Source organism: Neovison vison, chromosome 1 (assembly GCF_020171115.1).
Source record: "Neovison vison isolate M4711 chromosome 1, ASM_NN_V1, whole genome shotgun sequence".
Taxonomy (NCBI): Eukaryota; Metazoa; Chordata; class Mammalia; order Carnivora; family Mustelidae; genus Neogale; species Neogale vison.
The window spans coordinates 245,595,774-245,621,539 of NC_058091.1; the positions used below are offsets into that span (position 1 = coordinate 245,595,774).

The following is a 25,766-nucleotide window of genomic DNA, read 5'->3' on the forward strand; positions in this document are numbered from 1 at the left end:
TGGCAAAGAATAGTTAGATTTCTGAAGAGGAAGCCATGAAAGGCTTATAGGAAATCTTAAGGATTTGGGTTTAAGTAGTAGCTACCTTCCATCTATCTGAATGTGTAAGTTTTAACTCACTTTTAGCCAGCTGAATACTTTAAAAACTGGTAAGGTTAAATGTTTCAGTGGGGTGGATCCTTCCTACTACTGTGGGCTAGCGTTTAGTATCTCAATACTTGTGCAAGACACTACTGGTATTAGTTGGTAAAACCATTACCCGTACCCAGCTTCAGCACTAATGTCTGTTACTACTTCGAAGTCGGAAGGGAATCTCCGAATGAAACATTAAACTCACAAAATGAGTACAGAATGTTTAATTTTAACTTTCCTTTTTGTGATACAAATATTGTGTTTCTCTTCTTAGCAACATGAACCGTGAAGACCGAAATGTGCTGCGTATGAAAGAACGGGAAAGGCGGAATCAGGAAATTCAGCAGGGCGAAGACGCCTTCCCACCTAGCTCTCCTCTCTTTGCGGAGCCATACAAAGTTGTAAGTAGAACTGTGAATGGTTTTTCCCTCAACAGTGTGACATTTTTGCTTTTCAAGTGTTTAAACTTGAATTTTTATAGTAGAAAAGAGTTACTCTCAGATAGGCGATTTAATATTTTTCCTTTCCTCTAAATAAGAATGTACATTTTGGGGTAAACTTATCATAGAGTATAACATACATACAGAAAAGTACACAAAACGTGTGTTTCAGCTGAAAGAATTTTCACAGCATGACAGCCTTATGTAATCAGTTCCCAAATCAAGAAACAGTATTATAAAGCATCCTAAAGTCATCCTCAAACCCAAACTTCCTCCCCTCCCTCCGTTGCTATTTCATATTCTTGAAAATGTAGTCTGAATTAGCTCAGACATCGATCTCTACATCCCAGGCTCTATACCACTAACCCTGGGTAGGCATTTCACCTTTCTGAATTAAATTAAAAATTTGTAAATGGGTATGCATTGTGTACTGTTTCCTGGGTTCTTTTGGGTATAAAGTCAATCAAAGACAAATATTTCAGAGATTCTCTTGTTTCTCCCTTATTTCTTGCCATTTGCTTTCTTAGTTTACTAAGTATTATCAGTGACTACTACTAACTTTGAATAAAATGTATCTTCAGTATCAGTCTGGTTCCTTTTTCTGTTTTATACTAAATTATCTGACTTTCTTTTTATGGGGCTTAATGAACAATATCCAATTTAGAGTAAAAGCTAATTGTCAAAGATGTTCAATAAAGTGAACCAATTGCTATTTTTGTAACTATGATTGTACTTGATTTGGGATTACATAAAACACTGAATGATAACACTTTTGACAACTAACGTGGCTGTAGTGGCCACAGGTGTCTCTGATGTTTGATTTGGCTTTGGATCGTTTGATATCCCCTTACATTTTAAAGGCTTGTACTGTGTATAATGGTATCACAACAGTAATGGCCGTTGTTGGTTTATGGTGTGAGACTGAGAGCGTGTTAGACTTTTTCTGATAATATAAATATAACAACATATTCTAAGTACCCTTAATAACATTTGGTGTTTGTAGAAGCTGTTTATGAGATCTGTAAAAGCCATTTTTTAAAAAGTTTTATTTATTTATTTACTTACTTGAGAGAGAAGGAGAACACAAGTGAAAAGGAGGGGCAGAGGGAGCGGGAGAAGCAGAACTCCCCACTGAGTTGGGAGCCCAACGTGGGACTTGATCCCAGGGCCCTGGGATTAGGACCTGAGCCAAAGGCAGATACTAACTGACTGAGCCACCCAGGCACCCCTATTAAAGCCATTTTTAAAAGTTTTTAAGGATTTTCATTTAAAGGCAGTTAGTTACACTGACATCATTTATATGCATGTAACACCAATTACACAAACCTGGGGTTTGGGATTAGAGATTAAAGGCATTCCAAAAAAAACCCCAGGAGTTTGATCCAGAATGTTTAAGTCATACTACTATTTATTTTGTAATTACATTGTAATGAATTTGATTCCTAATCTTGATGTTGTCTACGAATTGCTATATATTTCCCACTCTTGTTTAATAGAGGTCAGACTGATTTCAGATAATCTAAAGTCATTATCTGTTCATGCCAACCTCAAAATATGTAGTGGTTCTGTCTTGATTTTTTCTTTAATGCAATTAGTAAGCTTACTCTCTTTCATGTCTGTGAACATGAAAGAGTCCTAAAGCTTGTAGATGTCTTGGACTTTCTTATTATCCAAGAATGATTTTTTAAACTTACAGTCTGTATCATTAACTTCAAAACTTGGAGTGTTTCTTGGTCAGAGTTAATAGAATGAATATTTGACACTATCAGTGGATTTTCCATTCTTAATTTGTTGTTCTTTTATTAGCTTAGTTACAGTAACAGAAGGAATTATCATTTTTTTAAAAAGTCATTTGGGTATAACATGTTTCATTAATTTTTTGTTTCTCCTTTTAACTGTAACATTGAATTCCAAGAATATAATGTTTTCCTGCATTGTCATAATAATGAGTGTTGGCTAATCTGCTAACCTACAGCTTAACTACATAAAGGCACATTACTTTTCCCACTTTTTAAAAGACTTTTACTACTGTTTCAATATATTTATTGGTGAAATTTGTTTTTTTCTCCCCCTCCTGGAATCTTTTTTACGTACTTCTCAGTGTCCCATAGGATATTTGTATTTTTGCATGAATTTTTTCACTTTCAGTGTATTTTTTTCACTATAAAAATTATATTTGGAGTTTGCTTTTGAGATTAACCTTAATATATGAGATGAGGCCTCCCTTTGAAAATCCCCTTTGCATTTGAAGTTTGGAAAGACCATTTAGAAGCATCTTTCATTTTTTTTTTAATCTTTTATTTCCAGTTTTGCTAATTGTATCATTTTATTTTACAATTTTTTATAGACTAGCAAAGAAGATAAGCTGTCAAGTCGTATTCAGAGTATGCTTGGAAACTACGATGAAATGAAGGATTTCATAGGAGACAGATCTATACCAAAGCTTGTTGCAATTCCCAAGCCTACAGTACCACCAACAGCAGATGAAAAATCTAACCCAAATTTCTTTGAACAGAGACATGGGACCTCTCATCAGAGTAGCAAATGGACTCCAGTAGGTCCTGCACCCAGTACTTCTCAGTCTCAGAAACGGTCCTCAGGGTTGCAGAGTGGACATAGTAGCCAGCGGACCAGTGCAGGTGGCAGTGGTGGCACCAGTAGTAGTGGCCAGAGGCATGACCGTGACTCATACAGCAGTAGTGGAAGCAGTAGTCGGAAAAAAAGCCAGCATGGATCGGAACACTCCAAATCACGCTCTTCCAGCCCTGGGAAACCACAGGCTGTTTCTTCATTAAGCTCCAGTCATTCCAGGTCTCATGGGAATGATCACCATAGCAAGGAACATCAGCGTTCCAAATCACCTCGGGACCCTGATGCAAACTGGGATTCTCCTTCCCGTGTACCTTTTTCAAGTGGGCAGCATTCAAATCAGTCTTTCCCACCTTCATTGATGTCAAAGTCCAGTTCAATGTTACAGAAACCCACTGCCTATGTGCGGCCCATGGATGGACAGGAGTCCATGGAACCAAAGCTGTCCTCTGAGCACTACAGTAGCCAGTCCCATGGCAACAGCATGACTGAACTGAAGCCCAGTAGCAAAGCACATCTCACCAAGCTGAAAATACCTTCCCAGCCATTGGATGTAAGTTACACATTATAGCCATTAAAAAAAAAATGTATCCATTTATTTTAGATAGCAGGAGGAGGGGAAGGGGAGAGAGAATCTCCTGCCACCCCAGGATCTGGACCTGAGCCACAATCAGGAACTGGCTGATAAACTGACTTGAGCCACCCAGGAGCCCCTTAGAGCATTTAATATTATGACTCTGTGAAGCAGTTTACTGTGAAATTATAATTGAACTTGAATTTTGTCTGTTTAATAATAAGATATATATGGTTTAAAAAAATACTTGTCATTGACTCTGAAGTGGATCAGTAGACCTGTTCACTTCCCCTGTTGGGCAATAGAGAACATGTCATTCACTGTTTTGAACTATTCAGATGATAGGTCAGTTACAGAATAAAAAAGCATGATCTATGAAATCAGTACCTTAGATTTCCTCCTTTTGATTTTATGAAGGAATATGTCTTGTGTTCTTTTGTTTAAAAAATTAACTTGTATTCTCATTGTGATACCATGAGTGTGATGTGGGCTGTGGTTAATTATAGTAAATATTGGGATTGGGGGGAGGGGGTCCATCAAGATGGTAAATGTTACATGGTTTGGATGCCAGGAGCTTTTTCTCTGTTTACACTTAAAGGTTTGAGACAGCTGCTCTAGATTCATAGTGGTGGTTTGACATTTACAGTATTAATAACTGCGTATCAAAGCAGCAGAGTAACTAAAGAAATTGAATAGTCGCTGTGAAATAGTTTAAGTTTTATCTTCTAAAATAAAAAAAAATTTTAAATGGTGTTTGTAACTGAAAATCATAGTTCATAGCTTAAAATGGTGGTGGAAGGGATCAAGAATAGGTGAAATGCTATTTTAAGAACATTTAAACATTTTTCCTGTGGCCTTGAGAAACTCCTTGTTTGTGGCAGTTGTCATCTAATTACTCCTCTGAGGAGAACAGTGAAATGATTGTTCTTTCTTCAAACAACTTGATCCTTGGAGATAGACTTGAGTTCAAACTCTAGCTCTTCAATTCCTGATTGTGCTTTAGCATAAACAACTTTTCTATGATTCAAGGAAAGCTGTGTAAAATGTCCACCATATTCCAGACAAGTATTCTTTCAATAATGTTGGTTTTATTCTCTTTGTTAGTTTATGTGAAACAATGTATTTCAGTATCATGGTATATTTTTGTATCAATAAACTCAAATTTTGGACAAGTTGCTCCACCTGCAAAATAATGTTTAAAAATTTATTTCTAATCTAAATATAAGAGAGATAAGATTTTTCAAAACTTTTGATAAATACAAAGTTCTTTAAATCCTTGTATAGTTGATGACTAAAATTTTTTAGAGCTTGAAAAATTGGCATTTAAGGAAATTTGTCAAAAGATTAATGAATATTGCGGTTTAGAATAGTGAGATCATAATTATGTCTTTAAATTTAATTCATTTTCTAATAGTTTCATTGAATCTGTGCAACAAATGATAAAAATCTAATAATAAATGACCCCAAATCTAATGTGTGTTTCTTTTCCTCTTAAGGCATCTGCTTCTGGTGATGTGAGCTGTGTGGATGAAATTCTTAAAGTAAGTCATTGTTATTGTTTTAATACTTTCTGTCTTTTTTGTTTATGATGCTCTGGTATCTTCTTGTCCTCTTCCCCCCTGATATTTCTCAAAGGATCTAGGGCAGCAGATTGCTTACATGTGAAATGTCATTATGTCTATAAAAAATAATTGACTCTGTTATGCTTATTTTCATATTTAGTTTCTGAGTCATTGGGTTTATTTACTACTGCCCTCAAAGAACTGGTTTTGTTTGTTTTTCATTTTTAAGTAAATCAAATTCCAGTGATAATAGTTTGCCTTGAAACTAGGAAAAGAGGAAGAAAGCAAATACAACAGTACTTTGTAAGGCTTATTAGTAATTACCAGTCAAACAGTTTCATTGAAAATAGCTTGCTTTGTAACTCATTTATATCTACTGGTCAGTTCCTACAATGAAAGACCTCCTCTGAGTACTGTTCATTCTGAGTGTTGGATGGAATATGTTTAAAATCGACACATGACCAAAATGTGTGTTCCTCTTTTGGGAAAAGAGAAAGTTGTCAGCTGTAAAAAGGGAAGGTCTAGTGGATTAGTGAGTGACAGTGACTGCTTTTGGTTCAGTAGAGAAAAACCGTCAGTCACGTATTACTTGTAATTTTTGCCTAAGCTCCTGGTTTTTTGTGTCTGTATCTGCATTTCACTGTGGATACTTCTGAAAGACTACTGTGTTGCTACTTCTACTTCATTCTCTCCTTTCTTTCTTCAGCCCAACACAGTCTCTCATTTGTCTCTGTCATTTTGCTGAAGCTGTTTCACTAAGCTCATGATGTCCCTTCACTGAGGGCTTCATTTGAGTTCTCAGCTCTTTCTTCTGTTCTCAAGAATTTTTAGTTTTTCCTTCTAGAAACCTCATTCTTCCTTCCTTGGCTATTATTATGCTTCACTGTTTTTATTTCCATCTACCTTTCTTATCTCTCATTCTCTGTTTTTTGGGAACCTTGGTGTCTTCTCTTTTAAATATGGGTCTTTTTTCTAGCTTCTCTGTTTTTTTCTGCTCTATCTTGATTTTCCTCTATTGTTACAGCTTCACCTATTAACTCTTCAGTCTTTTTCATCTCTTTGGCCTCTGAGTTGTGGTTTATGTCTCTTCCTTGCTGTGTGTCCATTTGCGTATCTCCCTGCTTCTTTAGACTCAACATATCTAAAGGCAGAATTATCAGACCTTCCTCTCCTAGTAGTACTACCAGTCTTCTGTGCTTCTCAGTGTAAAATCCTAAATTTCTCTCATGCTCTGTTTAATCACAAAACTGCATTTTCGGTTTGAATTTTCCTTGAAAATACATTCCTTTATTTCCATTTCTGCCACCTTGAGTTTCAAGAATTGCAGTCTACAGTCCTTGCTTTGCTCATCTGTCTTTTGCATTGCTGGCAGATTTTTTAATCCACTGTCTTCATAAGTTAATTTCTGTTTTCGAAATTTCAGTGGCTCTTTCTCTGAGCCCCGTAGAAAAAATAGTGTCCAAGTTCAACATTCTAGACCTTTCACAGACCGTTTCTACCTCTCTCACTGTTAATTCTCCACTTTTGTCAAATTGATTTCACTGAGCCCTACACTTTCTTGCTCTTGTATCTTTTTAAATAAACTTTCATGGACTATATTTCTCCTTTGTCTTTAGTCATACACAGATTCTCTTTTTTCTTAAAATCCCAATGAAATCTTTCTTTCCTCTATGTCAGACCATCAGATTACAAAGATAACTCTTTCTTTTGAATCTCATATAGCATGCATTTTTCATTTCCCATGTATATAAAAAGTGTAATGGAACTTTATCTTTTCTCTTTGAATTCTCAAGGATACATGGCATTGTAATACCTGGAAGAATTTTAGGTACTCTCACATTTAATTATCTTTTTGATGGTACTGACCATTTAGTCTTCATTTTATTTATACAGGGCTTGGCACATAGCCTTGGGTGTAACGGGTGCTCAGTCATTTAACGATGGAGTTAAATAGATTGTCTATTGAAAGTACTTTGGTATTTGAGGTGTAAAATGCCAACACTGAAAACCTAGAGTGTCTGAGTTTGTTTCCTTTCCCTGTATGCAGTGCACAAGGAACTACAGGTCCAAATTGCCTTCATGTTTTCTTGAGATTTGTAGTTATACTGTTTCTAGGAACTCCATCATAAACTTAAAGAAGAAAATTTTAATCTAAAAATGGTAACCATTTATTGTAAAAGAGTAATTCACAGCCTGCCTGTGTCAAGCTCTTTGGATACAGTGGTGATAATGATAGTGTTGCACCCTTTGAGCTGACATTCTTGCTGGATATTGGAAATAATCAACTATTTAATATTATTTCAGAAAGCGAAATGCTGTGAAAAAATAAAGTATTTTAAGTAGATAAAGAGCAATTACAGTGCAGGTGGCTATTTTACGAAGTTCCTGTAGTAGAGACTGTATCAGGTGCCCAGGTCTCTTTCCCCTTCTGTCGTTCTGTTGTCGAGAGGTAGCCAGAGATTTTTTTCATGCATATTTTTTCATGTAAAGACATTTACTAGGGCATAGACTATGTTTTCTGTTTATCACTTTACAGTATATTGTGGACAACATTTCATATCAGTAGTTAAATTTCTCATTTTATTGTCTGCTTGGTGTCCCATTGTATGGCTGTCTGGTAATTTATTTAATTATTTTGTGCTGTTGGATATTTAGGTTGTTTCTGTTTTTTAAGTGTAGGCCACTTGAACATGTATCTTTATGTAGCTGTATGGGTATAGCTAAAGAGTAAATTCCTAAAAGTTAAACTACTTCTAATTTATTTTATTTTCTCAGTCTACCTAATGGCTTACTTTGAACTAAATGCCAGAAATAAAACACTCCTTTATTCTAAATCTGATATCTCTCTTTCCCCTGCTCCTTTAACATAAACATTGTGATCTTATCCAAATCTCCACTTGAACATAGTTGGCATGTGATTAAAATTCACTAAATATGTGAATGAAATCATACTTAACAGCCTTGCTTGTCTCTCTTCTTTCTCATGGGCTTTTGATATCTCTCTTCTGGTTTCCTCCACCTGACTAAAAACTTCTATCAGCCATTGAGCTCTGCAGCCAGACTTCCTGAGATGAAATTTGGTGTCCATTTGTGTCCACAAATGTTTGGCCTTTAATAAATAACTTCTGTGTTTCAGTTTCATCCTACATAGAGTTAGAATAATAATGGCATCTACCTCCTAATATCATTATGAGTACTCAATGAGTAACAGACCTGTAAAACAACACAGTATCTGGCCCATTAAAGGTACACAGTAAATGTTAGCTCCTTTTCTTACTATTACCTGCCCCTCCTGCTCTCACAGCATGCTTTTCTTCAGTAGCATTGTACTGTGTACCTTGTATTTGATTATAGGCTGATTTCTATGGCGATTAACAGGTTTCATCATCTTAGCTCCACGCTCCTTGAAGCCAGGGAGTGTATATTATTTATCTGTTTCCTGCCCCGTAGTGCCTTGCACACAGTTGTGCTTAATTAATATTTATTGATTAAATATGTATACTTTTGGAGGACCTATCATGAAACCAGTATTTATAATACAAATCTGGTTTTTAGCTATGTAATTTTTATCCTTGAACTGGTTGAAAACAAACTGTAATAATTACATTTCAGGAGATGACGCATTCATGGCCTCCCCCTCTAACGGCTATTCATACACCATGCAAAACAGAACCTTCCAAATTTCCTTTTCCAACTAAGGTAAGTAAATAACATGTGTCTTTAATACTATTAGAAAACTCTATAAATGGCTTGACTAAAATCACATGAATTCAGAGTTGTCTTGCCATTCTCATTCTAGTGGGAGACAGACAATAAATACATAATTTCAAATAGTGATCATTGCTATGAAGAAAATAAAACAAGATAATGGAATCAAGAGCGACTTGGATTAAGAGGTTCTTGAAAAAGTTTTGACGGCAATTGGGAAGAGAATTAAAAAGTGTCAGTGTTTGTTTTGGTGGTCTAGGTTATAGGTGGTAAGGGTTTCTCAAACTCTTATCTGAGGAACCGCTTTCCATTGGACTTAGCAGTCATACTGATGTGTGTGGAAAGAGGTTCCTCAGATAATGGTTCAGGTTCAGCCACAATCAGAAGATGAGCTTTTTTTTTTTTTTTTTAAAACATTAATTTATATTTACATGAATAATAGAAGAATATATTCTTCTTGTGGAAGTTTGACCAGGACCCCTAATAATAGCCTTTCCCAGTGTTGTCTCTTCATCTCACCTCCATGCATACCTTTGCAAGTCTTTTCACATGAATTTGCAAACATACATATGTGATCATTACATGTAAGCACTCTCTCTTTGACTTTATTTCTGCCCAGATGTATTGTTCTGGATTTTTAATCAGCAACAGGTCTTAGAGACCATTCTATAGTTATTCTGTGTCTTTATTATATATAGATAATAGATTACATATAGACGTATTTCATTTCTTTTATATGCATCCATAGTATAAATGTATTTTAGTTGAATTATTTCCCTTTGGTATTTAAGTTGTTGTCAAGTTTTCATTTCCATAAATATTACTTGTGTGGGTATCTTTTTCATGCCTGTGAGTTTCATCATCATTAGTTTCATGCATATGAGTTTCTTCTGTGTAAAGTAGGAAATAGAATGGTTGAGTATTGAGATGGTATATTTAATATACTCTCAAATTCCCTCTTTATCGGTTGTACCAGTCAGTACTCCCACTTGTATTCCCCCTAATTCCTCACATGCACATCACCATTTGTTAATTTGAAGCACCAATATTCTGAGTGCAGAATGGCGTTTCATTTCTTAGATTGCTAGCTAGGTTTATCATCTTTACACATTTGTTCTCCATGTTACTTCTCTGTAGCTGAGTATACCTGTTTCCTCTGGTCTTGGGGTTGCATCTTTCCACCTAATGAGTTTCAGGAGGATTTCTTTTTGTGTTCTTTTTGAATTCTGGATTCTATTAATTTCTTCTGCGGGCTATAAACACATCTCCTAGTTAGAGTCCTTTTAAATATTATGGTCTGGAAGATTTTAATTTTGATGAATAAGTAGATCATTCTCTTCTGTGAAGCTACTTTTCAATGTCTTTTAACGAAGCTTTTTCCTTCCCTAGGATCATAAGCATACCCTCTTATTTTTTTACTTTAATGTAATTACAATTTTGTTTTCTGTGTTTATCTTTAGCCCAATTTATTTTTGTGAATAATGTGAGGTAGGCATGTAACTTTCTGCCTGTATGTGTGCCATCACACTCTTACACTTTTAAAATCAACCTGTGTACACCTAAAAAACATACAGTTGGAATTTGGTAGGTATATGTACCTGTGTAACCACCACCCTAATCAAGAATTAGAATATTTCTGTCACCACCCAAAAGTCCCCTCGTGGTTCTGCGCAGTCTACCTCACCTCCACCACTGGCCCCTCATAGTTACTAAGTTGTTCTATGTCAGTATAGATAAGTTGTACTTTCTCTAGAATTTCATGTGAATGGAATCCATACAGTGTGTACTCCATTTGTGTATATGTTTGCCTTCTTTTGCTCAGCATATACTTTTGGAATTCTTCTGTGTTAAGGAATGTATTGGTAATTTGTTCTTTTTTATTCCTGAGTTCCTTTTTATTTGTATTGTATGAAAATATCAACATTTGTGTACCCAGATACTTATTGATGAACATTTGGGTTTTTTTCCAGATTTGGGTTAAGAAGAGAGTATCTGGGTGGCTCAGTTGGTTAAGCAGCTGCCTTCAGCTCAGGTCATGATCCCAGTGTCCTGGGATCAAGTCCCACATCGGGCTCCTTGCTCCGCAGGGAGCCTGCTTCTCCCTCTGACTCTGCCTGCTACTCTGTCTGCCTGTGCTTGCTCTCTCTCCCTCTCTCTCCCTGACAAATAAATAAATAAAATCTTTAAAAAAAAAAAAAAGAAGAAGAAGAGAGTATCTGTAAATATTTACTAAAAAGCCTTTATGTAAACTTAAGTTTTATTTTTTCAATGATAAATATTGGGTTATATGGTAAAAAGTAGAATTGCTCAGTCATGCGTTGAGTTCGTACTACACTAAACACTATTTTCCTGAGCTACTCTGTCATACTCCTAGCTCGCTCTGCTCCCATCCCTCAGCAGTATATGATAGTTTGATTTGTTCTACATCCTTGTGTACATTTGGTATTATCAGTTTTTTTAGTTTTGGCCATTTTCCTAGGCACATAAGGGCATCTCATACTGCTTTCAGTTTGTGATTCCTTGATGACTAATGACGTTGAACCTCTTCTTACGACGTTATTGACCATTCCTCTTTTTAACTATCTGTTCAAATCTTAGGACTTGTGTGTGGGGGGTGGTGGTGGTGGTGGTGGTGGTGGTGGTGGTGGCATCAGGATTAGGAGATGTTACATGTAATTTTCTTGTCTTTGGTTTTGGTATCAGGGTAGCTCTAGCTCTTTGAAAGGAGCAGGGAAATGTTCTCTTCATATATGTTTACTGAACTGGTGTGTGAAATTTAGTTTCAATTCTTCCTTGAATGTGTTTGTTGGGGGTTTTTTTGTTTGTTTGTTTTTTTAAGATTTTGTATTTAATGAGAGAGTGAGGGACAGCAAGACAGAGCGTGAGTTGGTTGGGAGAGGCAGACTCCTTATCAAGCAGGGAGCCTGACACACAGGGCTCCATCTCCAGACTCTGGGATCATGACCTGAGCCAAAGGCAGATGCTTAACCCACTGAGCCACCCAGGCACCCTTTGAATGTTTTAATGTACTTCAACAGTGATGCCATCTGGGCCCATAATGTTCTTTATTGAAAGTATTTGATTATAAATTCAAGCTTTTTAGTAGATATAGCTATTCAGATTTTCTGTTCCTTGTGTCAGTCTTGTAATTTGCTCATTTCATCTAAGTAATCAAGTTTATTGGTATAGAGTTATTTATAAAATAAATACTTATTCTTTTAATGTCTGTAGGATCTCTAGTAAAGTCATTTTCCCCCTGAAATTGGTGATCTGTATTTTCTCTCTTCATTTTCTTTGATTAATCTCACTAGAGTTTTGTCAGTTTTATTGATCATTTCCAATAATTACCTTTTAATTTTTTCGGTTTTCTATTTCCTTGGTTTTTCCTTTATTGTGGTTGTTGTCTTTTTTCTACTTATTGTGGGTTTCATTTACTTTTCTTTTAACTTCTGAGGTGGAGGCTTAGGTCATTAATCGTAAACGTTTCTTGTTTTCTGTATTTAAAACTATCAGCTTCCCTCTGAGCCCTGCTTAAAGTGTATCTCACAGATTGTGATATATTGTGATTTTATTAGCATATGATATTTCCTTATTCCTTGTATGACTTCTTCCTTAACCCATGGAAGCACGTGGTTTCATTTTCAAATATTTGAGGATTTTCCATTCTTTTTTTTTTTTTTTTTTAAGATTTTATTTATTTATTTGACAGAGAGAGATCACAAGTAGGCACAGAGGCAGGCAGAGAGAGAGAGAGGAGGAAGCAGGCTCCCTGCTGAGCAGAGAGCCCGATGTGGGACTCGATCCCAGGACCCTGAGATCATGACCTGAGCCGAAGGCAGCGACTTAACCCACTGAGCCACCCAGACGCCCTGAGGATTTTCCATTCTGTTACTAATTCTAATTTATTTAAGTTCTTGTTTGAGAAGATAAGCTGTAGAATTTGTTTTTAAACATTTATTTTAATGTTTTATGGCCAGTTTCCATGTATGCTAAACAGAATATGTTCTTTTTTTTTTTTTTTAAAGATTTTATTTATTTAATAGAGAGTGTGAGTGAGTGAGCACAAGCGGGGGGGGGCAGAGGGAGAGGAAGAAGATCTTGACTGGATCTTTTGTATCTAGCATGATGTTTTAAAGTTTCATTCATGTTATTTACCAGTATTTTCCATTTTATAGCTAAGTATATTCCATTTTATGATTATATCACATTTTGTTTATCTCTTTACCAGTTCATTGACGTTTGGGTTATTTTCAGTTTGAGGCTATTATGAAAATTGCTGCTGTAACATTAGTATTGAGATGTGTTTTGGGTTCTCTTGGTTATTCCAACTAGGAGTGTAATTCTTGGGTCATACAGTAACTGTTTAATCTGTTGAGGAACTGGTTTCCCACAGTGTTTGCTACATTCTGTATTCCTACCAGCAGTGTATGAGAGCTCCAGTTTCTTTAAATCTTGGCCAAGTTGTTGTTATCCTTCTTTTTGAATAAAGATATTTTAGTGGCTGTGAAGTGGCTTATCATTGTAGTTTTGATATTAATTTCTCTGATGGCTAATGATGTTGGCAGTATTTTCATGGGTTTATGGGCCTTTGTATATCTTATTTAGAAAGAGAGCTATTCAGATAATTTTGCTGATTTTTAAATTGGGTTGTCTTTTTATCATGAAGTTGTAGTGTTTGTGTATCTCAGAGTCCCTTATCAGATGAACAATTTGCAAAAATTTTCCCCCATACTGTGTTGTCTTTTTTGCCTCTTTTTTTTTTTTTTTTAAAGATTTTATTTATTTGAGAGAGAGTGTGTGTGTGCACAAGGCAGGAGAGGGGCAGAGAGAGAGAGGGCCAAGCCAACTCCCTGCTGAGCAGGAAGCCGGACATGGGGCTTGACCCTTCTCTCCCTATCCTCACTTGTTCTTTTTTTCTCTCTGTGTCAAGTAAATAAAATCTTAAATTAAAAAAAAAGATTTTATTTATTTATTTGACAGACAGAGATCACAAGTAGGCAGAGGCAGGCAGAGAGAAAGGAAGGGAAGCAGGCTCCACGCTGAGCAGAGCGCCCGATGTGGGGCTCGATCCCAGGATGCTGGGATCATGACCTGAGCTGAAGGCAGAGGCTTTAACCCACTGAGCCACCCAGGCACCCCAAAACTTAAATTAAAAAAAAAAAGACTCCAGTGTAATTAACATAGTGTGCTGTATTAGTTTCAGGTATACAGTATAGGGATTCAGCAGTTCTGTACATTACTCAGTGCTCGTCTTAAGTGTACATACTCTTAAACCCTTTCACCTATTTTACCTATCCCCCCCCACCTCTCCTCTGGTAGCCATCTGTTCTCTCTATTTCAGAGTCTCGGTTTTTTTATTTGTTCCCTTTTTCCTTGTTCATTTTGTTTTCTTAAATTCTACATAATGGGTGAAATCATACAGTACTTTGTCTTTCTCAGACTGACTTCATTTAGTGTTATACTCTAGATCCATTCATGTTGCAAATGGCAAGATTTTATTATTTTTTATGGCTGAGTAATATTTGTGTGTGTGTGTGTGCATGTGTGTATCATATCTTATTCTTCCGTTCATCTGTTGATGGACACTTGGGTTGCTTCTATAATTTGGCTACTGCAAATAATCCTGTAGTACACATAGGGGTGCTTGTATCTTTTTGACCTAGTATTTTCATATTCTTTGGGTGAATACCCAGTAGTGCAATTACCAGTACATAGGGTAGTTCTGTTATTAATTTTTGGAGGAAACTCCATACTGTTTTCCAGAATGGCGGCACCAGCTTGTGTTCCCACCAGCAGCGTATGAGGGTATTTTTTCTCTGTATCCTCGCCAACACTTGTTGTTTCTTGTTTTTTTATTTTAGCCAGTCTGAGAGGGGTGAAGTGAGATCTCATTGTGGTTTTGATTTGCATTTCCCTGATGATGAGTGATGTTGAGCATCTTTTCATGTGTCTGTGGGCCAACTGTATGTTCTTCTTTGAAGAAATGTATATTCTTGTCTTTCGTCCACTTTTTAAATTAGGTTATTTGCTTTTTTGGTGTTATGTTGTATAAGTTTTTTTATATATTTTAGATACTAACGCTTGTTGGATATATCATTTGCACATATCTTCTTCCCATTCATTAGGTTGTCTTTTGTTTTATTGTTTTCTTTGCTGTGCAGAAGCTTTTTATTTTGATATAATCCTAACAGTTTATTTTTACTTTTGTTTTCCTTGCCTTAAGAGACATTTAGAAAAATGTTTCTGTAGCCAGAGAAATTACTGCCTATGCTCTTTCTAGGATTTTTATGGCTTCAGGTCTCACGTTTAAGGCTTTAATCAATTTTGAGTTTATTTTTGTGTATAAAATGAAACTGGTGTGAAAGTGGTCTATTTCATTCTTTTGCATGTAGCTGTCTAGTTTTCCCAACACCATTTGTTGGCGAGACTTTTTTCCCATTGCATATTCTTTTTCTTTCTTTCTTTTTTTTTTTTTTTAAGATTTACTTATTTATTCTAGAGAAAGAAAATGTGTGCAGGAGTAGGGGGAAGGGAAAGAATCTCAAGCAGACTCCCTGCTCAATGCAAAGCATGATGTGGGACACAGCCTCACAACCCATGAGATCATGACCTGAGCTGAAACCAAGACACCCAACTGACAGAGCCACCCAGGCGCCCCCCTCTCATGCACCCTTTGTTATAGATTAATTGACCATATAATCATGGGTTTGTTTCTGCATTCTCTGTTCTCTAAGATCTATGATCTATGTATCTATTATCTTTTTTTGTGCCAGTGCCAAACTGTTTTGATTACTACAGCTTTTTTTTTTCTTTTTTCCCCCCTCCCTCGATTACTACAGCTTTATGTAGCATATCTTGAAATCTGGGATTTTGATATCTCCAGTTTTGTTCTTTTTTTTTTTTTTTTAAGAATTTATTTATTTATTTGACAGACAAAGATCACAAGTAGGCAGAGAGGCAGGCAGAGAGAGGAGGAAGCAGGCTTCCCGAGGAGCTGAGAACCCGATGCAGGGCTTGATCCCAGGACCCTGGGATCATGACCTGAGCCAAAGGCAGAGGCTTTAACCCACTGAGCCACCCAGGCACCCCACTTTTGTTCTTTTTTAAGATTGCTTTTCAGGGCCATTTGTAGTTCCATACAAATTTTAGATTATTTGTTTTAGTTCGGTGAAAAATGAGGTTGGTATTTTGACAGGGATTGCATTAAGTCTGTAGATTGTTTTCCATAGTATGGACATTTTAACAGTATTTTTTCTCCTAATTCATGAGCATGGAGTTTCTTTCCATTTGTTGGTGCTGTCTTCAGTTTCCTTCATCAGCGCTTTGTAGTTTTCAGAGTACAGATCTTTCACTTCCGTGGTTAAATATATTCAGGTATTTTACTATTTTTGATCTATTTGATCTATACTATTTTGAATTTTGTAATTATAAAGGGGATTGTTTTCTTAATTTTTCTTTCTGCTACCTCATTTTTAATGTATAGAAATGTAACATATTTCTGTATCTTAATTTTGTATCTTGCGATCTTACTGAATTCACTTATTAGTCCTAGATTTTGGTGGCATCTTCTACAATTTTCTATATATGGTATCATGTCATCTGCAAATAATGAAAGTTTGACTTCTTCCTTACCGAATTGGATATCTTTTATATCTTTTTTTTCTGTCTGATTGCTATGGCTAGGACTTGTAGTATACTGTGTTGAATAAAAGTGGTAAGAGTAGACATCCTTATCTCGTTCATGATCCTAGGAGGAAAGCTTTTAGTTTTTCCCATTGAGGATGATATTCACTGTGTGTTCTCCATATAGGGCCTTTATTATGTTGAGGTATGTTCCCCCTAAACCTACTTTGTTGAAGATTTTTTAAAATCATAAATGAATGTTATAATTTGTCAGATGCTTTTTGTGCATCTTTTGAAATGTTCATATGGTTTTTATCTTTCCTCTTGTTGATGTACCCCAAATGTTTCCTTATGATCCTTTATAATGTTCTCTTCCTATATAGTCTCTGCCCTTCCCATCCCTAGGTAACCACTAATCTGATTTCTGTCACTGTATATTAGTTTGCATTTTTGAGAATTGTGTGCAGATGGAATGATAATACATGTATTCTTTTTGGTTTGTTTCTTTCACTTAGCACAATTACTATTTTTTAAAATATTTTATTTATTGGGGCACCTGGGTGGCTCAGTGGGTTAAGCCTCTGCCTTCGGCTCAGATTATGATCTTAGGGTTCTGGGATCGAGCCCTTCATTGGGCTCTCTGCTCAGCAGGGAGCCTGCTTTCCCCCCTCTTTCTGCCTCCCTCTCTGCCTACTTGTGATCTCTCTGTCGAATTAGTAAATAAGATCTTTTTAAAAAAAAAAGATTTTTAAAAATTTATTTAAGAAAGAGAAAGAGCATGAGCTATGGGGAGGGGTGAAGGGAGAGGGGAAGCAGACTCCCTCCTGAGCACGGAGCCCCACATGGGGTTAGATCCCAGGACCCTGAGGTCATGATCTGAGCGGAAGGCAGATGCTCAGCTGACTGCGCCACACCGGCGCCTCTCACTCAGCACAATTATTTTGAGATTCATCTGTATTGTCAAATGTATAAATCGTTCTTTCTTACTGCTAAGTAGTAGTCAATTTCATAGTTATAGCACAGTTTATTTAGCCATTCACCTACTGATGAACATTTGGGCTCTTTCTGGTTTTTAGTTAAATAAAGCTGCTATGAATTTTTTTGTACAAGACGGGGTACCTGGTAGCTCAGTGGGTTAAAGCGTCTGCCTTCGGCTCAGGTCATGGTCCCAGGGTCCTGGCGTTGAGCCCCACATCGGCTCTCTGTGAAGCAGGGAGTCTCCTTCCCTTCCTCTCTCTGCCTGCTTCTCTGCCTACTTGTGAACTCTGTCTGTCAAATAAATAAGTAAAATCTTTAAAAAAATAAATTTCTAAATATTTGTGTACAAGTCTTTGTATGGGTACATGCTTTTATTTCTCATAAGTAAATACCTTCAAGCATAGGGTGGATATACATTTAACTTCTAGGAAAATCTCATACTGTTTTCCAAAATGATTGAACCATTATATATTCCTATGATGAGATTTTCAGTTGCTCCACATACTTATTAGAGTTTGGCATGGTCAGTCTTTATTTATTTATTTATCTTAAAAAGATTTTATTTATTTATTGGACAGACAGAGATCACAAGTAGGCAGAGAGGCAGGCAGAGAGAGAGAGAGAGGAGGAAGCAGGCTTCCTACTGAGCAAGGAGCCCGATACGGGGCTCGATCCCATGACCCTGGGGTGATGACCTGAGCCGCAGGCGGACACTTTAACGCACTGAGCCACCCAAGTGTCCCATGGTCAGTCTTTTTAAATTTTAGACCTCTCATCAGTTGTGTAGGAGTGCTCCATTTGTTTTTAATTGACATTTCTCTATGACAATTGATGTTGAAAATTTTTTCATGTAGCATTTGTGTATCTTCTTTGGTGCACTATTTAAATCTTTTGCCCATCTCTTATCAGATTATTGCCCTCTCCATTTTTTTAAGAAAGATTTTATTTATTTGAGAGAGTACAAGGAGAGGGAGTAGCAGAGGGAAAAGGAGAAGCAACAGGCTCCCCACCGAGCAGGGAGCCCAACATGGGGCTCAACCCCAAGACCCCAGAATCATGACCAGAGCCAAAGGTAGATGTTCAACTGACTGAGCCACCCAGGCACCCCTATTGTCCTCTTCGTATTGAGTTTGAGAATTTATATTTTCAGGATGTAGGTCCATTATCAGATATAAGATTTGCACATTTTCCCCCTAGTAAGTAGTTTCCCTTTTATTATCTCAACTATCTTTTGAAGATGAGAAGTTGCTAATATTGATTAAAACTAATTCATTAGGGTTTTTTTTTTGTTTACAGATCATGTTTTTGGTATCTGAAAAATTTTGCCCTACCCATGTTCTCCTCTGTTTTTTTTTGTTTTTTGTTTTTTTTTTTTAAAGACTTTTTATACGGATGCCTGGGTGGCTCAGTGGGTTAAGCCGCTGCCTTCGGCTCAGGTCATGATCTCAGGGTCCTGGGATCGAGTCCCGCATCGGGCTCTCTGCTCAGCAGGGAGCCTGCTTCCTCCTCTCTCTCTCTGCCTGCCTCTCTGCCTACTTGTGATCTCTCTCTGTCAAATAAATAAATAAAATCTTTAAAAAAAAAAAGACTTTTTATAGTTTTAGGCTACATTTAGATCTGTGATCCATTTCAAGGTAATTTTTGTATATGGTGACAAGATATGGATCACAGTTTATTTTTTGTATACAGATATCCATTTCCATCATCATTTGTTTAAAAAGCTTATCTTTGGGGGCTCCTGAGTGGTTCACTCAGTTAAGTGTCTGACTCTTGATTTTTGGCTCAGGTCATTAACTCAGGGCCTCGAAATCAAACGCTGCCTCCCCCGCACTGCTGGGCTGCTTCTTGCTGGGTGTGGTGCCTGCTTGAGATTCTCTCCCTCTCCTTTTGCCTCCCTCCCCCTGCCTCTTAAAAAAATAGAAGTTTTTTTCTGCATGGAATTGCTTTTGCAGTTGCAGTTGATCATATGTGTGGTGCGTTTCTTTGCATTCCTTTTTTTGTTTGTTTGTTTTTTTAAGATTTATTTATTTTTAGAGAGTGAGGAAGGGGCAGAGGAATAGGGAGAGAATCTCAAGCAGACTACCCCACAGAGCACAGAGCCCAACAATGTGGGGCTCGATCTCATGACCTGAGCCAAAATCAGGAGTTGGACTGAACCACCCAGGTGCCCCTTGAATTTCTCACTTTTATTGATCTTCTAAAAAACTGCTTTTTTTTCTCCATTGTTTTGGGGGTTTTGTTTCATTGCTTTCCACTGCTTACATTTGGCTTAATTTATACCTCTTTTGAAAAAAAAAATTCTATTTTCTTTAAATTCTTTTTTTTTCTTGGTTTAATTTACGTTTCTTTTTAAAATTCTATTTATTTTATTATTTATTTGACAGAGAGAGAGAAGAGAGATTACAAGCAGTGCAGAGAGGCAGGCAGAGAGAGGGGGAAGCAGGCTCCCAGCCGAGCAGAGAGACTGACTCGGGGCTTGATTCCAGGACCCTGAGATCTTGACCTGAGTCGAAGGCAGAGGCTCAACCCACTGACCCATTCAGGCACCCCTACATTTCTTTTTTTAAAAATTCAGGGTTTTTTTTAAAGATTTTATTTGAGTGGCTCAGTGAATTAAGCCTCTGCCTTCAGCTTAGGTCATGATCTCAGGGTCCTGGGATCGAGCCCCATATTGGGCTCTTTGCTCAGCAGGAAGCCTACTCCCCCCCACCCCCGCCTCTCTACCTACTTGTGATCTCTCCCTCTGTCAAATAAATAAAATCTTGAAAAAAGAAAATTTTATTTGAAAGAGAGAGAGCCAGAGAGAGAAGGCGTGAGGGGAGGGACAGGGCAGAGGGAGAAACAGACTCTTCACTGAGCAGAGAACGGATGTGGAGCTTGACCCCAGGACTCTGGGATCATGACCTGAGCTGAAGGCAGAGGCTTAACCAATTGAGCCACCCAGGCGCCCTTAAAAAAAATTTTTTTTAAAGAGGAAGCTAAGGTCATTGATTTGAGATCTTTCTTACTTTCTCATACAGGCTGTTAGTGCTTTAAACAATTAAATAATATTTTATTTACATTCCATAAATTCTGAAATGTGTTGTGTTTACTGACAATACACTTTAGTTAGAAAGCTGAGGGCAAAAGAATGATTACAGGGCACATGGGTGGCTCAGTTGGTTGGACAACTGTCTTTGGCTTAGATTGTGATCCCAGGGTCCTGGAATTGAGTCCCATATCAGTCTGTCTCTGCTGTGCAAGGGAGTCTGCTTCCCCCTCTCCCTCTGCCTGCCACTCCCCCTGCTGGTGTGCACAGTCGCACGCTGTCAAATAAACAAATAAAATCTTCAAAAAAAAATGTATATATAAAGAATGATTACAGAGGCACAAAACGCTGGAGACAGTGAGCATGTAAAAGAAGATTTTCTTTTGAGGAACAGAGAAATGTGATGGTGCCAAGAAGGGTATAGTGATGTTTCAGGTGAGTATTTTTATAAGATGAGAATATTTTATTATATATATATATAATTAATTTATTTATTTAAATATAATTATACTTTCACTTACGTATTTACTTGTTATATAGTATGTATATCATATATATGTGTATGTGTGTGTGTGTATATATGTGTATATATACATATGTACTGATCATAATGTTTTTTTTTTTTTTTTTAAAGATTTTATTTATTTATTTGAGAGAGAGAGACAGTGAGAGAGAGCATGAGCGAGGAGAAGGTCAGAGAGCGAAGCAGACTCCCCATGGAGCTGGGAGCCTGATGTGGGACTCGATCCCGGGACTCCAGGATCACGCCCTGAGCCGAAGGCAGTCGTCCAACCAACTGAGCCACCCAGGCGTCCCGATCATAATGTTTTAATAAGAAGGAAAAGCGTATGCTGCCTGGGAAAGACAGAGGGTGCCCTTAGGAAATCTCAGGAGAGCTTGAGATTCAATGCTCAAGTACAGGATATTGATTTTATTAGCTCATTTCTTATAGGAGGGAAAGCAGATGAGGTGGTTATAGTTGGAGGTAGGCTAGTAGATTTTCCAGTGATAGTTTGAAGCATACTAAAGCTTTTGACTGCCCTTGAACATAATTCAGTGTATGTTTGCAACAACTCCTGGCAGTGTTCTAGGTGCTTCAGAGGTATGACACTGGATCATTTGCATGTTACCCTGTTCTGAGATTGGTATTTTAAAAAGCAATTAGAATAATCTGTGCCAGTGCCTAGAATAGTTCCTGGCACCTATGGCTGTTCAGTAAATGTTTGTTTATTGAATTTGGATATAAATACTTGGGTAATGTGTTTAGATTTTTGGTTTTTCTGAAACATTTTAGTTAGCTACTTAGTGATCATTGATTTGGTCGGGTTGCTTTTACAAGTTAGGTTTTGGTTTTTTATAGCTCATCTCATTCTCTGTCTTTTCAGTGAGTACACCTTCATGTGTAATATAGTTTAAAGCTTTATACGAAGCTTTAATAGGTATTTTTTCTCTTTGTGTGCTAACCATATGAACTAGGTCCACTGAGAGGACAGAGAAGGAAGAAAATTTTGATACTTAGGGAATTTGGAGATGACCTCCTAAAGATGATGACAGTAACTGGGCTTAGAAGGAGAAGTAAAGCAGTGCCAGAAGCACAAGGGAAGGTAAAGAGCCCAATAGGAAGGATTTCACACTCATTAGCAAGTCTGAAACACAGTTCACATGTGGCTCGTAGTGGATGAGAAGTTGAGTTTAGGAATATGTTTGGAGAGCTGGTTTAGTGAATCCATATCATTGGCCTAAACATCCTTATCTGACCCATTTAAAAACAACACAATACGTACATATATACAATAAGGCAAATCCCTCTGTTCATGTGATTCTCCGCCAGTCCTCCTCCTTGGAGTTGAACTTCCTTAGAGTGGTTCATATTTGAGATCTGTTCTTCTTTCCTCAGGTACTCCTCATGCTAGTCTGATTGATCTTCACATGATACCTCACCAAAACCATTTTCATTATGACCACTATTGGCCCATTTTGTAGATCCAGTTTACAAAATCTAGAGTTACCTTGCTTCTCTGATGTCTTTTTCTCTTCTATCTTTGCCTCTACCAATTAATGTGAGTTTTCCAGGCATTGTGCTCGGTGCCATAAAAGAATACAAATGAAGAAATATGTTTTGCCTCAGTCTACCCAAAGTTTGGTTGTGGAAATAAAATAATACAAAAGAATGAAAAAAATTACATATTAGTGTTTATGTGGATGTGTATTTCCACACATCATGCTTAGACCTAGAATTGTCTTCTCTTTATATCCTGTTCCTCTTTACAGAGGTGTTCTACAAATTTTTCTCTTAATAAAGATGTTTATTTTAATTCCAGATATACATCCAGCTGCATAGTTGACTCTTCTTAGATAATGAGTTTTAGGTGACTTTGAGACATCTTCTAGGGAGAACTTGTGATTCTCTCTGCTAGTTCCCAACCAAAAAGCAAGAGAAAACAAGCATGATCCTCTTTTACTATTTCTTGTCTTAATGAATCCAGAAAAAACCTTTTTGGAATTATCTTTGGTACCTCCCTCTATGTCATACCCAATAAACTGTCACCAAGTCCTAATGATTTTTACCTCCTGTAATGTGTTTTAATTCCATTCTTTATCTCCATCTTTATTCTTACCTTTATGGGAAGTCATTAGTCTCCAAAGTGGAAAGCATATGTATACTCCAGTGTTGTGTGTATTGGAGATTGGGGGTGGGAGAGAAACGGGATGAAAACTTTATTCTTATTTTTTAGTTTGAAAAATTCTCCATTCTTATGTCTAAGAAAACAAAATCAATGTAGTATTGCTTCTCTTGATCCGAATGGCAGATGATCACAATTTATTTCTGTGGTATTCCAGGAGAAGTTTAGGTCTTTTCATTATGGAAAAGTTGGTAGAATTGCTCTCACTCATTTGCTCTTAGTGGCTCTAGCATATTACAGTTTTAAATGGGCTCAGTTAAGATGATTTACAGATTATATTAACTGGTTTTAATTCAACTAATCTTCACTACTAGACAGGCAGCTTAAAAATATACCTGCCATGAAACTACTGAGTGAAAATAACACTAAAATGAGTTTTTGAGCAACTAAAAAAATGACAGAGCTGAGGTTTTTCCTCTTCTGGTATGAGCTCTTAACTAGTTGTCACTGTACAAAGTAGAAACAAGGGTGACCTAAAATAAAAAAAGAAGAAAACATTCAGATTATCAATGGTAGTTTGAATATGCATTTATGTCATTAATCTTGCTTTTAGTTTAAAATGTACTTGAGATACTAACTAATGAAACTATGACAGTGTCATGCTTCATACTCTTTGATATTTTGAGTTGTGTAATAATTCAATCCAGTCCTTAAATATACAGGCTTAGTAAATTGTATTAAAAATGGGTTTTGAGAGTTCTCCCAGTGTTCTGTACCTTTGTCCAGAAACTTGGTCTTTCTGCTCTATCTAAAAATTAGTAAAATCCAGGGCGCCTGGGTGGCTCAGTGGGTTAAGCCGCTGCCTTCGGCTCAGGTCATGATCTCAGGGTCCTGGGATCGAGTCCCGCATTGGGCTCTCTGCTCAGCAGGGAGCCTGCTTCCTCCTCTCTCTCTCTGCCTGCCTCTCTGCCTACTTGTAATCTCTCTCTGTCAAATAAATAAATAAAAATCTTTAAAAAAAATAAAAATAAAAATAAAAATTAGTAAAATCCAGTAAATAGAATATACTAAAATTCATTTCTTTGTCGGGAAACACTTTGGAGGCAGGGTTAGAAAACACAGCTGAAGATTCAAAAAAACAAGTATTAGAATAAATCATTCATTGTACAAAATTAGCTATATTGAGGTGGACGAAAGTACAGGTGCTTTAGTTATCTCAATTTATGATTTTTAAAAAGGATTTATTTATTTATTTTTGGGGGGTGCGGGTGCACAGTAGGAGGGGAGGAGAGAGAGGGAAAGAGAATTTCAACCAGACTCTGCACTAAGAGCTTGGAGCCTGAAGTGGGGCTGAATGCCAGGATCCTGAGATCATGACCTGAGCCAAAGGCAGAGGCTTAACCAGCTGAGCCACCCAGGCACCTCGCAGTATATTATTTTTGTTAGAAGTTCACATGTTTTACATTAACGTAGAACTTCACTATTTGTTTCGTGACATGTTATCTTATGTAAAAATGAATTATACCTCCTGCCCAACCCCTTTCTTCTCTGTCCCTCCTGCAAATCTCAAGTTTTACTTAACAGATGTGGTTGTATATGTGTGTTCTTCAATATAACCTATAAAGTCTGCATGCTTTATGATTCACCTTTTGAGGTGTTGGGTCTCATTTCTCACCACCCTTCCTTCTGTACCTTTTGTGCCCATGAACTGCCTTTAAAACCTTTATACTAAACGTTCTCCTGTCTTTCCTGCCTTTACGCATGCTGTTCTCTGTACCTTGAACACTGACCTTTCCCAGTTTACTTGCTACCTACAGTTTAGGTCTTAACCTGAATGGCGCTTGCTCTGGGAAGTCTTTGCTCATCTTTTTTTTTTTTTTTAAAGATTTTATTTATTTATTTGCCAGAGACAGAGGGAGAGAGAGCGAGCGAGCACAGGCAGACAAAGAGGCAGGCAGAGGCAGAGGGAGAAGCAGGCTCCCTGCCGAGCAAGGATCCCGATGTGGGACTCGATCCCAGGACCCCGGGATCATGACCTGAGCCGAAGGCAGCTGCTTAACCAACTGAGCCACCCAGGCGTCCCGTCTTTGCTCATCTTCCTGGCTAGATCTGTCCGTCTTCCTCTCTCCCCCTCTCCCTCCCTCTCTCACTCTCATTAACTCACCCATTCACTCACATGCTCATGCACACACAATTGTAAGCTCTTATATAATATTGTGTATGTATTTGCCTTTCGTTGTACTTACCACAGTTAACCATTTTACCTTTATGTGCATGAACAGTTGCAGAGATAGTCATTGACATTGTACTGATGAGTGTTAAGTTCCATGAATATAAGCTCCTTGTTTTTATTTATCTTTCTGTTTTTCCAGTACTTAGGTATATGAGTGAATATCATGTCAGGGAGTTTGGCTTTCATTCCTAGGAAAAACAAAGAGCCATTGAAGTCTCCATAAAAGTAGTAGTAATGACTCATACTAGAATTTGGGCTTTAGGAAGATTAACTCA

General features: G+C 37.2%; 1 protein-coding gene across 2 annotated transcripts in view; it reads left to right on the top strand.

The window, feature by feature from the left end:
- The window catches only part of AFF4 (AF4/FMR2 family member 4), a 96,162-nt gene that overhangs the window by 33,176 nt on the left and 37,220 nt on the right, over window positions 1-25,766 (top strand). For both annotated transcript variants that reach the window (XM_044227738.1, XM_044227729.1), the window contains 4 exons: window positions 407-533; window positions 2,920-3,714; window positions 5,232-5,276; window positions 8,910-8,996. In XM_044227738.1, the coding sequence (XP_044083673.1) occupies window positions 411-533; window positions 2,920-3,714; window positions 5,232-5,276; window positions 8,910-8,996 (1,050 nt within the window). In that variant the 5' untranslated portion in view covers window positions 407-410. The remainder of the gene's footprint in view (window positions 1-406; window positions 534-2,919; window positions 3,715-5,231; window positions 5,277-8,909; window positions 8,997-25,766) is intronic.